This window comes from Rhincodon typus, unplaced genomic scaffold, assembly GCF_021869965.1.
Source record: "Rhincodon typus isolate 14 unplaced genomic scaffold, sRhiTyp1.1 hic_rhity00000495, whole genome shotgun sequence".
In the NCBI taxonomy this organism is placed as follows: Eukaryota; Metazoa; Chordata; class Chondrichthyes; order Orectolobiformes; family Rhincodontidae; genus Rhincodon; species Rhincodon typus.
The window spans coordinates 47,025-60,782 of record NW_025966133.1 but is presented as its reverse complement, the minus strand read 5'-3'; the positions used below and the strand labels follow the sequence as shown (position 1 = coordinate 60,782).

The 13,758-nt window shown below is 47.6% G+C and overlaps 1 protein-coding gene across 1 annotated transcript; it reads left to right on the top strand.

Moving 5' to 3' along the window:
- Positions 1–263: 263 nt before the first annotated feature.
- On the top strand, positions 264–11,376 carry LOC109926519 (V-type proton ATPase subunit B, brain isoform-like; the record flags this gene model as incomplete). The annotated part of the gene is made up of 7 exons (XM_048621335.1): positions 264–319; positions 1,717–1,815; positions 3,027–3,120; positions 4,902–4,979; positions 6,263–6,402; positions 9,185–9,286; positions 11,299–11,376. Coding segments are annotated over 7 exons (647 nt in total), but the record flags the coding sequence as incomplete, so codon positions are not given.
- Positions 11,377–13,758: the final 2,382 nt, after the last annotated feature.

The following is a 13,758-nucleotide window of genomic DNA, read 5'->3' as shown; positions in this document are numbered from 1 at the left end:
ATCGCTCCGCTGTGCTGTTTGGGAATTTCAAGATCGGAGTTGTTAGCGAGGCTGGATCGCGATGGGGTGCCTCCCCAGATGTGTGTGTACGAGAGGCCCTGTTCTGAAACGCCTTGCTGGGCAGGTCAGGACCTTTACAGATATGGTGGCTGTGCATGTCACAGTGAATGGATGTTAAACTGGCAATGCGTGGCTAACCTTCCGAAACGGCTCTTTCACACCCTCCGACTGAACATAAACTCGTCCTGTTTCCCTCTCTGCAGCTTACAGAACCATCTCAGCTGTGAACGGGCCACTGGTGGTACTGGATAATGTGAAGGTACGGGCTAAGTCATAGAGTAACAGTGTGTGCTGGGTGTGGGGCCTGATGATTACAGTGCAAACAGTGTTTTCTTTACCCTGTCAGTCCTCGAGCTGTTGGTTTGAACATGTGAGCCAGGGAGCTGAGCTTCTATTGTTCCCCTTCACTGGGCAACTCGTTCATTAAGGGACCATCAACAACATCACTTCCTTATCGAGAGGCGTCAGGGGTAATGATGCATGAGGCAGGCTCAGAGAGGTCATTCCTGACCCCAGTGTGAGAAATGTCACTCTCAGTTGATCAGCATGCCCAACCGACTGGGAGGTGGCAAATCCGCGGTGAGGACCTCGCAAACGCAGGTACAGCAGCTGACAGTCACTCTGTGCGTGAAGGAATGGCCTTCTGTTCTACTGCAAATACACATCACACTCCCCAGGAACAGGGACAGCACAGGGTTAGATACAGAGTAAAGCTGCCTCTACACTGTCCCCATCAAACACTCCCCAGGACAGGGACAGCACGGGGTTAGATACAGAGTAAAGCTCCCTCTACACTGTCCCCATCAAACACTCCCAGGAACAGGGACAGCACGGGGTTAGATACAGAGTAAAGCTCTCTCTACAATGTCCCCATCAAACACTCCCCAGGACAGGGACAGTGCAGGGTTAGATACAGAGTAAAGCTCCCTCTACACTGTCCCTATCGAACACTCCCAGGACAGGGACAGCATGGCGTTAGATACAGAGTAAAGCTCCCTCTGCACTGTCCCCATTAAACATTTCCAGGACAGGGACAGCATGGGGTTAGATACAGAGTAAAGCTCCCTCTGCACTGTCCCCATCAAACACTCCCCAGCACAGGGACAGCATGGGGTTAGATACAGAGTAAAGCTCCCTCTACAGTGCCCCCATCAAACACTCCCCAGGACAGAGACAGCACAGGGTTAGATACAGAGTAAAGCTCTCTCTACCATGTCCCCATCAAACACTCCCAGGACAGGGACAGCACAGGGTTAGATGCAGGGTAAAGCTCTCTCTACACTGTCCCCCCATCAAACACTCCCAGGATAGGGACAGCACGGGGTTAGATGCAGGGTAAATCTCCCTCTACACTGTCCCCATCAAACACTCCCAGCACAGGGACAGATAAAGGTGCAGGTAGTGTTGTCTGTGTGAACAGCTCACAGAGGGTCCCTGCAGCCCTGGTCTGGACAGGGAACGGCTGATCGCTGTCTCTCCAGCTCCTCCAGTGCCTCTGTCAACCAGACACTGACAGCACAGCGTGTCCCTGTACATTCAGATGTTACTGGCCCTTTGTTGGAAGGCATCGTGTAAATCCCCCACCAACCCCGTCCCCCCGTCTGATGGGATCTTGTTTTGTGTTTGGAGTCTTTGGATTCTGTTCTTTTCTCGCAGTTTCCGAAATACGCGGAGATTGTTAACTTCACCCTGCCGGATAGCAGTGAGCGCAGTGGGCAGGTGTTGGAGGTCGTTGGATCCAAGGCTGTGGTTCAGGTAAATCCAGTCATTGATGCAGTGCCAGGTCCTAACCCACTGGGACAGGGCCTTGAACAAACAGCAGAGACCAGCTGCTGTGTCAACTCAACCAAACTGTTTGCAAACTCAGGCTCTTGACCGATACAGAGTTGAGTCTCTAACCCCATACCCTGTCCATCACCAAAGCAATTATTGTAGAATAAAATTGTTACAAGAATCCCTATAGTGTGGAAGTAGGCTGTTCAGCCCATCACACCCACACCAACCCACCTGTAACTCTGCATTTCCCATGACCCATCTACCTAACCTGTACACTACAGGTAATTTAGCATAGCCAATCCACCTATCTTTGGATTGTGGGAGGAAAGCCCACACAGACACAGGGAGAATGTATAAACTACACACAGACAGTTACCCAAAGCCAGAATCGAACCTGGGTCCCTGGCGTTGTGAGGCAGCAGTGCTAGCCACTGAGCCACTATGCCATCCCAAATCACCTCCCACCTTGTTAACTTTGTCTTTCTCTGGGCTTGCCTCAGCTCAGCTTCTGCTCCAACATTCGCCCATGCCTTTGTTACCTTGCAATCTTGATTCCAACACACTCCTGGCTGCAGTCTCGTCCTGTATCATCCAGAAATATCAGTCCATCTATCACCTGTCTCTTGCCTCACGTTACCTGTCCCCCTGCACTGGCATTGGGAAATCTCCAACTTCAAATCCTTCCCAATCTCCCCGATCTCCTCCTTCCCAACATCCTTCCAAGGTCTCGGCATTGCTCTGATCCTGATCTCTACAGCAACCCCAGTTTAAAAGCTCCACCATCGGAGACCATTCCTTCAACTGCCTGGGGCTCTAACCTCTGGAATTTCCTCATTAAAATTCTCTACCTTTCCCTATCTCTGTCTCTCCGTCTGGCTCCCCACTTGCTTTAAAACATTACCCTTTGGCCTAAACTTTTGATCACTTGTGCTCAATGCCCTTCACCTTGCTCAGTGCCTAACTCTGCTAATTTCCTGTGAAGGACCTCAGGACATGTGAATGCTTCAAAGGTGGCTATATAAATGCAAGTTGTTATTGGGTGGGAAAGTGGGTGACAGCCTGAGATTTTGTCTTCTCTCTCTCTCTCTCTCTTTACCAGGCTCCTGCAGTTGACTGATTTGCTCTGTACACTTTGCTTGGAGTCAGTGTGACTATATATTTTCTATTTTACTTTATATTTTGTTCTGCAGGTATTTGAAGGAACATCAGGCATTGATGCCAAGTTGACAGCCTGTGAGTTCGTTGGAGACATCCTCCGTGCGCCAGTGTCAGAGGATATGCTCGGTGAGAGGATTGTTTGAGCGTGTGCTTGCCTGAACAGCTAATCTCTGGTTAGGCCTTAAGTTGTTCCCACAATCAGCCTGATATGCATGAGGTCCTTCCGTCTCTGCCTTAGCTCCAACCTTGTACAGAGCCTGCCCCACCTCCCTCTGCACACTGCTACGTTACAGATACATCTCTATATATTCCTCAAATCCCATCTCTGCAATGGGATAGAGGAACAGGAGTAGGCCACTCAGCCCCTTGAACCTGTTCCACCACTCAGTGAGATCGCGGCTGATCTGTGGCCTAACTCCATATACCTGCCTTTAGCCCATATCCCTTAATATCTTTACTGAATAAAAACAGATCTACCTCAGATGTAAAATTAATAACTGATCCTGAATCCTCCGCCATTTGTGGGAGAGAGCTCCATCACCCTTAGTGCGTAGAAGAGCTTCTTAACATTCACCAGGATGTTGCCTGGGATGAAAAGTATCAGTTATGAAGAGAAAATTGGATAGCCTGGGTTTGTTTTCCCTGGAGCAGAGGAGGCTGAGGGGTACAAAATTATGACAGACATAGAGTCGATGGTGAGAATCTTTTCCCCTTATTAGCAGATGTGCCCACGACCAGAGGGCATAGGTTTAAGTTGAGGAGTAAGTGGTTTGGAGAAGATCAGAGAAAGAATTGTTTTGGCCCAGAGGCTGGTAGAAATATGGAAGGTGCTGCCTGAGAAGGTGGTAGAGGCAGGTACTCTTGCAACATTTAAGAAGCATCTGGACGAGCACTTAAAATGCCAGGGCATAGTAAGCTATGGACCAAGTGCAGGTAAATGGGATTAATGTAGTTTGGTGTTTGTGAATTGGATTGACATGGTGGGTCGGAGTGAGTGAGCAGGAAGCACAGAGGGCACGCACAGTGAGTGATGTTGGGGGTTGGAGTGGGTGAGGGAGGAGACAGTGTCAGTGGAAGACAATGAACCTTTGGTGGGTGCACTCACAGAGACAGAGAGAGTGTGAGGTGTTGGCGACAAGATGGTGGCACTTATGCTCCTCCCACAGAACTGGCCATGGCCCCCAGGCACCCAATGCCTCCCCTTCTCTCTAAACAGGCAAAATATAGAAATATAAATCAAAATCAACACTGTGCATGGGTCAACATTTTGAGGGTGGGGCAGCGGATATTATCCACATGGACTTTACTAAATTGCTTGTGCTGTGCCGAGGGCACAAAGAGGTTTACCAGGATGTTGTCTCAATTGGAGTGTGTTAGCCTTAAGGAGAGTTTGGGAAAACTTGGATTGTTTTCGCTAGAGCGTCAGAGGCTGAGGGGCAACCTGATAGAAGTCTATAAAATTATGAGACACATGGATAGGGCGGATAGTCGGAGACTTTTTTTTTCCCCAGGGTGGAAATGTCAAATACCGGGGGCATAGGGTTAAGATGAGGCATGGTGGCAGCGGGGGGGGAGTTTAAAGGAGATGTGTGAGACAAGTTTTTTTACACAGAGGGTGGTAGGTGCCTGGAACACGCTGCCAGAGGAGATGGTAGAAGCAGACATGAGAGCGAGGTTTTAGAGGCATTTAGACAGACGCATGAACAGGGAGGGAATAGAGGAATACAGACCATGTGCAGGCAGGTGGGATTCATTTAGAATGGCATCACGGTCAGCACAGACATGGTGGGCCGAAGGGCTTGTTCCTGTGCTGTACTGTTCTATGTTCTACGACTCCTGGTACCCACATGATGAAATGTCATGGCTCTTCATCTCTTTGAGAGCCTTGTCCTTGTTGATATCCCCAGGTCGAGTGTTCAATGGATCAGGGAAGCCAATCGATAAGGGGCCTGCTGTAGTGGCAGAGGATTTCCTCGATATAAATGGTGAGTCTCTCTTTCTACACTCTATATCACTGTGAGCTTCAAAAGGACACCTAGTCATAGCGGGGGGATGCTCTCTCATTAGAGAGAGAGGGAGAGAGGATTGGAAACAAAAACAGGAATTGCTACAGAAACCTAGTGGGTCTGGCAGCCTCTGTGGAGACAAACCAGAGTTAGTGTTTCAGGTCCAGACCAGAGACGAGTGGAGGTGGTTTAACCTGACGATGTGGCGAGGGGAGAGATCAGGAAGTTGGCATGTCCATGGTAATAAGCTCAGCCAGTGTGGGAATTGAAGCTATGCTGTTCTACCTTGAATGGTGGGCACTGACCAAAGTTGGCAGAGTGTCTGGGTGCTAGTCTTCTGGTGGGTACTGGAGAGGACTCAGAAACAAGTAGCAGAGCAGCTGGAGAGAGAGGGTGAACGATGGTGAGAAACCCAAGCACATTCTGCATTTAAGCAAAGGAAGGGCAACTAAGGAGAGTGAGAAATGGGGCAGACACGGTGGCTCAGCGGTTAGCACTGCTACCTCACAGCGCCAGGGACCTGAGTTCAATTCCAACCTCAGGCAACTGTCTGTGTGGAGTTTGCACATTCTCCCTGTGTGGGTTTCCTCTGGGTGCTCTGGTTTCCTCCCACAGTCCAAAGATGTGCAGGTTAGGATCAACTGGCCATGCTAAATTACCCCATAGTGTTCAGGGATGTGCAAGATAGGTTGGTTAGCCATGGGAAATGCAGGGTTAAGGGGATAGAGTTGGCAGGGGAGGGTCTCCAGGGGATGTTCTTCAGAGGGTCAGTATGGATTCAATGGACCAAATGACCTGCTTTCACACTGTAGGGGTTCCATGAAATGGGAACAGGAGCAGGCTTTAGGATCTCTCAGACTCCAATCAAAAAAGAACACATCTGTCCTTTTAGATCGATTCCACATTCGTACCCTACAAGAGGGGAGAACAAAATGGAATCCAGTCTTTAAACCATTCCAAAGATGAGTCACACTGGACCCGAAACATTAACTCCGCTTGCTCTCCACAGATGCTGCCAGACCTGTTGAGTTTCTCCAGTAATTTCTCTGTTTGTTTCACAAATTCCTTCATGGGCATTGCTGGCTGGGCAAGCCTTTGCTTCCCTGTCCCTAAATGCCCCTGAACTGAGAGGCTTTCAGAGTGAACACCATTACTGTGGGTCGGGAGTCACAGCGATCAGAAGGGAATAATTCCAGATTGACATTGCACTCTTCATGGCTCGCTCCTCCCTGGGTTTATTTTTGTTGTTTTGTGACTCCCAGGACAGCCGATAAACCCGCAGTGTCGGATTTACCCTGAGGAAATGATACAGACCGGAATTTCACCCATTGATGTGATGAACAGCATCGCCCGAGGTCAGAAAATCCCAATTTTCTCAGCAGCTGGACTCCCACACAATGAGGTAATGTACACTGCATTTCTCCTAACGAGAGAGTAGGGTCCGAGAGCAGCGAGGTGATGCTGGACTTGTACAAGACCCTTGTTAGACCTCAGCTGGAGATTTGTACACAGTTGTGGGTGGCACATTATAGGAAGGATGAGGATACACGAGAGACAGTGCAGAAGCGATTTACAAGAATGGCCCCAGGAAATGAGACACTTCGGTGAGGAGTATGGATCGAAGAAGTTGGGAAGTTGGAGAGAAGGCTGCTCAGAGGAGATCTGATAGACATTTTCAGAATCCTGAGCGGGCTGGACAGACCGAGAAGGTGTGGCAGTTTGTAAATGCCGACTCTCATAACGGGAACATCTTCCATTGATGCGGATCTGAGAGTATTAGTGGATTTAGAAAGGTTAAGGCTGCAGGCCGAGGAAGTGAGGGGGGTAGGGAGGGAGTAGGGGAGTGAGGGAGCAAGTCGGGGAGGGAGTGAGCAGGGGAGGGGGGTCAGGGGGGAGTGAGGGCGTGGGGGAGAGAGTGAGTGAGGGAGTGAGGGGGGACGGAGGGAGCGAGTAGGGGAGGGAGTGAGGAGGGGAGGGAGGGAGGGTGTAGGGAAAGGGGGGATAGTGAGTAGGGGAGGGTCACCAGCAGAGTATCTGAAAGACAGAGTCAGTGCTGTGGATAATACACACACTCCGTGTGCAGTACAGCCCTCAGCTCAGCAACAGGACGGTGAGGACCCTGGGGGGAGGGGGGGGGGGGGGGGGGGCCGATGTCAGATTTCCCAGATTGGAGCCGGAGCTGGGAGGTTCGGTCTCGTCTGCAGCACAGATTGATCAGACTGGCACCTTCCTCTCTCTGAATATAAAAAAAACAGGAGGCTCTGGGCCTAATGTAGGAAAGTGGGAGTAATGTAGGCTTTGTAGGTGGCAGTACAGACTGAATGGGCCGAAAGGCCTCTTCTGTACTGTAATTCTTGACAGTAGACTTTAAAATTGTGAAAAGGTTTGATTTTCGAGAGGCCAGATGTGGAGAAGATGTTCGCACTTGTCAGCCCTTGGAACTGTCAATATCAGAGTCACCAAGAAGCTCCCTGGGACATTGAGGAGAAAGGCCTCAGTCACAGGGGGTAGAGAATGTGGGCCTGATTACCACAGGGAGTGGTCAATGTGAATCCGAACGGGAACTGGATAAACACACGAGGGAGAACGAATTACCAGGAGATGTTGATGGAATTGGCTGAAATAGGATTCCCATGTGAAACACAAACCCAGTCAGGAGCCAATAGGCCGACAAGAATGTTTCCCTAACTCTGTACGGAGAGACTGAAGTGGGAGCACTTTAATGAGATTTACCTCCTCCTCCAGAAATATCCAGGGGCTAGCCAATTGGATGCAAAATAGACTTGAAGGTAGGAGACTGAGGGTGTGGTAGAGGGTTGTTTTTCAGACTGGAAGCCTGTGACCAGTGGTGTGCTGCAAGGATCGGTGCTGGGTCCACTGTTGTTTGTCACTCATAGAAACGATTTGGACCTGAATATGGGAGGTATGGTTAGTGAGTTTGCAGAAGACACCAAAATAAGTGGTGTAGTGGGCAATGAAGAAGGTTACTTCAGAGTACAATGAGATCCTTGATCAGATGAGTCAAGGAGTGGTAGATGGAATTTAATTCAGATAGATGTAAGGTGCTGTACTTTAGACTTATACAGTTAATGGTAGGGCCATGGGGAGTGTGGCCGAAGAAAGAGACCGAAGGGTGCAGGTGCATAGCTCCTTGAAAGTGGAGTCGCAGGTAGACAGGATAGTGAGGAAGGTGTTTGGTATGCTTGCTTTCATTGGTCAGAATATTGAGTACAGGAGTTGAGATGTCATAGAACAGAGAACATAGAACAGTACAGCACGGTATAGGCCCTTCGGACCATGATGTTGTGCTGACCTATTATCCTACTAAGATCACCTGCCCTGCATACCCTACATTTTACTATCCTCCATGTGCCTATCCAAGAGTCGCTTAAAAGTCTCTAAAGTATCTGACTCCACTACCACTGCTGGTAGCGCAGAAAATTTTCTGAAGCAGGGTCTACGCCCAAAACGTCAGCCTTCCTGCTCCTATGATGCTGCTTGGCCTGCTGTGTTCATCCAGCTCTACACCTTGTTATCTCAGATTCTCCAGCATCTGCAGTTCCTACTATCTCTGTTGGACTATAACCTGGTGTCGTGTGATTTCTGACCTTCCTCAGATATAAATCTAGATATCACTTCAGAACTTGAAGTAAATCAATTTTTCACAATCCTTCAAAATTCAAGTCCTCAATAAAAAAGTAAGAAATAAGTAAGAGATAACAAGGTGTAGAAGTGTAGAACTCCAGCATCTGCAGTTCCTACTATCTCTGAAGAAATAAGTAAGACTGATTTTCACCTGGGAGGGGCTGGTGTCTGCAACGAGGATGTGAATAATGTATGGTTCTGAAGTGGTTAATTCTCATGTTTTATTGACTCGTCTCTTTTGACCGACTGACGAGACACAGCCTGTGGATGGAGACAGGGAATTTACTCTTGCTTTTGGGACGAGTTGTATCTGTACCAGCTCCCTGGTCATTACCTCGAACTGAATGCAGTTGCACTTATCATGCAATAAACCTTCTTGATATCTAGGATCAGTGCCTCTTCTGCGGATACTCCATGGTCGGTGTGTCCTCTGCCATTAATCACTGGGTAGGCCAAAATCAAAGGAGAGTTGGTTTCAGAAAGGGTCTCAGTCTGTTGTGGTTTATTTCTCTGTCTGTGTTTCTGTGACTGTATTGCAGATTGCTGCCCAGATCTGCAGGCAGGCTGGTCTGGTCAAGAAAGCTAAGGATGTCGTGGATTACAGTGAGGACAACTTTGCCATTGTGTTTGCAGCGATGGGGGTGAGTCCTGCCGTTTGATGGTATCATTCTCGTTCACAGTCTCCCCACGAATGCTTTCCCCTCCATTGCAGAGCCACAACAGGAGACAGCCTGGCAGGATAAGCTCCCAGGAGCTTGCTAGTCTGCAATGTGCTTCCTACTGCAGTCAAATATCAGGGAAACAAAAGGTTTATCTAGTTGCTATGTAACGAGAGAACTTCCAGCAATATTAGACTAATCCCCCACTATCAACATCCTGGGCGTTATCATTGACCAAAAACTTAACTGGACTCACCACATAAACACAGTGGCTACAAGAGCAGGTCAGAATCTAGGAATACTGTGATGAGTAACTCCCCTCCTGACTCACCAAAGCCTGTCCACCATCTACAAGGCACAAGTCAGGAGTGTGATGGAATACTCCCCACTGGCCTGGATGGGGGCAGCCCCAACAACACTCAAGAAGCTCGACACCATCCAGGACAAAACAGCCGCTTGATTGGCACCACATCCACAAGCATCCACTCCCCCCACCACCGACGCTCAGTAACAGCAGTGTGTACTATCTACAAGATGCACTGCAGAAATTCACCAAAGATCCTCAGACAGCACCTTCCAAACCCACGACCACTTCCATCTAGAAGGACAAGGGCAGCAGATACATGGGAACACCACCACCTTCAAGTTCCCCTCCAAGCCACTCACCTTCCTGACTTAGAAATATATCGTCATTCCTTCACTGTCACTGGGTCAAAATCCTGGAATTCCTTCCCTAAGGGCATTGTGGGTCAACCCACAGCACATGGACTACAGTGGTTCTAGAAGGCAGCTCACCACCACCTTCTCTTGGGGATGGGCATTAAGAACATAAAAGAAAAGGAGTATGAGTGGGCTATTCGGCCCTTCAAGCCTGCTACACCATTCAATAAGATCATGGCTGATCTGCTCCAGGCCTCAACTCTTCTTTTGTCTAAACTCCTCGGTAATTCAATTAACTATCTCCCTCCTCTTTAAATACTTTCAGTGATCCAGGCTCCGCAACTCTCTGGAGCATGGAATTCCAGACATTCTTTACTCTCCGAAAGAAGAAATTCCTTGGCATCTCAGTTTCAAGTGAATGTCCCGTTATTCTGTAACAACGTCCCAAAGTCTGGGATTCCCCACCAGTCCCCAAATATCTTCCCAACAACTACCCCATCAAGCCCCCTCAGAATTGTGTATGTTTCTATAAGATTACCCCTCATTCTTCTAAACTCTGATGAATGAAATCCTAACCTGTTCTTGTTAAGTCAAACCCTTCCTTCCAGGAATCAGCCAGTGAATATTGTTTGAATAGCCACCCATTTTTGTAAAGTACAGGGACCAAGCCCGTACACAGTACCCCGGTACAACACCCTGTTCAATTTTAACAGGGCTTTGCTATTTTTAAACTTCAACTCTCGAGCAGTGAAAGCCAAAACTCCATTCGCCTTCTGAATTACTTGCTGCAACTCCATGCTAACTTTTTGTGTTTCATGCACAAGATCAGCTATCTCCCTCCATGCTGCAATCTCTCTGTTTAAATAGTAACTTTTACTTTTGATTCTTCCTACCAAAGTGCATGACCTTACACTTTCCTACGATAAATTCAATCTACAATGGGGAGATGATGGCCTAGTGGTATTGTTGCTAGGCTGTTAACACAGAGACCCCACTGATGTCCTGGGCTCAAATCCTGCCATGGTGGAATTTGAATTCACTTTTTAAAAAATCTGCAATTAAGAGTCTAATGATGATAATAAACCCATTGTTAATTGTCAGGGAAATCCCATCTGGTTCATTAATGCCCTTTAGGGAAGGAAGCTGCCATTCTTACCTGGTCTGGCCTATATGCAACTCCAGATCCTTAGCAGTGGGATTGATTCTTAACTGCCCTCTGGGCAAATAGGGATGGGCAATAAATGTTGGCCTGTCCAGCAATACCTTTATCCCTTGAGTGAATTTTAAAAAACGATTGTTGCTTACTCACTCGATCCATCTTTCTCCCCTTACAGGTGCCTTATGTCCTCATTATAACATACCCTACCAACTATTATTATATTATCAGCAAATCTGGTTACACCACACTGTGACCCTTATTACTGAGACTCTGTGACTGATGTTTGTGGCTCAGTGGTTAGCACTGCTGCCTCACAGCGCCAGGGACCTGGGTTTGATTCCACTCTCGGGCAACTGTCTGTGTGGAGTTTGCACGTTCTCCTTGTGTCTATGTGAGTTTCTTCCGGTTTCCTCCCACAGACCAAAGATGGGCAGGTTAGGTGTATTGACCATACTAAATTACCCACAGTGTTCAGGGATGTGTGGGTTGGGTTCATTAGCAAGGTTACAGGGATAGGGTAGGGGGATGGTTCTGAGTGGGATGCTCTTCAGAGGATCAGTGTGTACTTCTTAGGCAGAATGGCCTGTTTCCACACTCTAGGAATTCTATTAAAAAAATCAATACTCAATCCATGTTAAAAGAGTATCACTCAATACCATAAGCTCCTCTCCTGTGCAATAACCTTAAAACTGGCACCCCACTGAATGGTTTAGAAATCTAAATGCACTCCATGTACAGTTTTCCCTTTATCAACTCTGCTTGTTATATCCTCGAAGCAAATTTGTCACACATGATTTCCCTTTCAGAAAACAGGTTGACTCTGTTTAATTGTGTTAAGTTTATCTAAACATCCAGTTATTTCTTTCTTAATAATGGACTTTAGCATCAATTACAGATCCCTGATCAATGCTGGTCTAGCCCAGGGATATCCACAGCCCATTGAAGAATATTAAAAAATTGTATCAAAATGCAAAGTTGAGAAGCTCCATGCTCTAATCCTGCTCCTAATCCTGACATTTTTCTGGAGTATTCTTTGGCAATGATTACAATTTGACTGGTATTTGAACTGGAGGGAATTTTTTAAAGCTAGTTAACTTCTCAAAATGTACTTTTAACCTGGTCTATTAAACATTGTCAGAAAAGTTTGTCATTTTGGATCATCGCAAGGTGAGTGGAAATTCTGACCATTGGTCTCCTTTTAACCATATCATCGCCACTTCCAGACAATGACGAATGGAATGATCTGGAAACATAGCCCATCGAGTTCTGAAAGATGAGCAGATCTCAACACAGGCTAGTACCTGACAGTGGTGGCCCTATAAAGAGGTTCCCCTTGACATTTCCCACCTCTGCTTCTGGATGGAGGCTGGAGGCTGAATGACATCGCTGCTCACTTCACCAGGATTTCATTGGTAGGACCAAATTTCCCCTCAAGTGCAGCTGAATATCCATTCTCTAGGTGAGGCTGCCATTGGCTAGACCAACTGAATGGTCCACCTTCTTCACAAATTAGGTTTTGTAAAACTGAATATCTTCCAAGGGGTCAATTAAGAGTCAATGTGTTCATGTGGGATTAGATTCAGATAATGTAGAGGGGTGATCTGATTGAAAGGTTTCGGATCCTGGAGGAAATTGTTCAGGAGAAACTGATTGTACCAGGAAGTGATGTCTATAAGACAAGGGTCACAATCTTCCAATCAGAGCCACCCATTTCTGAAGAAGGGTCCAGACCCGAAACGTCAGCTTTCCTGCTCCTCTGATGCTGCCTGGCCTGCTGTGTTCATCCAGCTCTACACCTTGTTATCTCACATCACTTCTGAGACACGTTAGCAAATATTTTTTGCACCTGATGATGATGGAAACGTAAAGCTTTCTCCCCAGAAGTAGATGCCAATTCAGTTCATCCAGTTTGCTAATGTCCATTAGGGAAGGAAATCTGCCATTCATGTCTGGCCTACATATGACTCCAGTCCCATAATGGGGTCGACTCTTAACTGCCCTCCGGAATAACCCAGCAAGCCACTCAGTTCAAGCGCAAATAGGGATGGGCAACGGATGCTGGCCTAGCCCACAAAGTCCACGTTCCATGATGGAATAATTTTTAAAAATACCTGCATATGAAGCCAAGACTCAGATCAGCTGCGATCTTACTGAATGGTGGGATAGGCTTGAGGGGTTGAATGGTCTCCTCCAGTTCTGACGTAAACGACTCAGAAAGGACCGGATCATTCATGTAACACCAGTTTCCATTTCAAGTGCGGCCCAGAAACAGGGCACTCTCTGTCGCTGGGACATGTCAGAGTCACCGCGCCATAGCTCCCATAAGAGCTCAGGTCGTTTACTTTGGAGCAGGGAAGGATGGGGGTGGAGGAGGTGGGGGGGTAGGTTTAGAGGAGTGTAACATTACAAGGGCCATGTGGACACAAAGCTGCTGTTCTCCTTAATTGAAGGGTCAGTGACCAGGGGCATTATTTGAAGATGAAAGGCAGGAGGTTTAGAGGGGTCTTGAGGCAAAGAGGGGATGGGAGTCTGGAATGCACTATCTGGAACGGGAAGACTCACAATTTTTAAAAGTATAAAAACAGAAGTTAACGTTTTTGGTTGACCCTTCCTCAGCACTGAGGAACCTGAAACG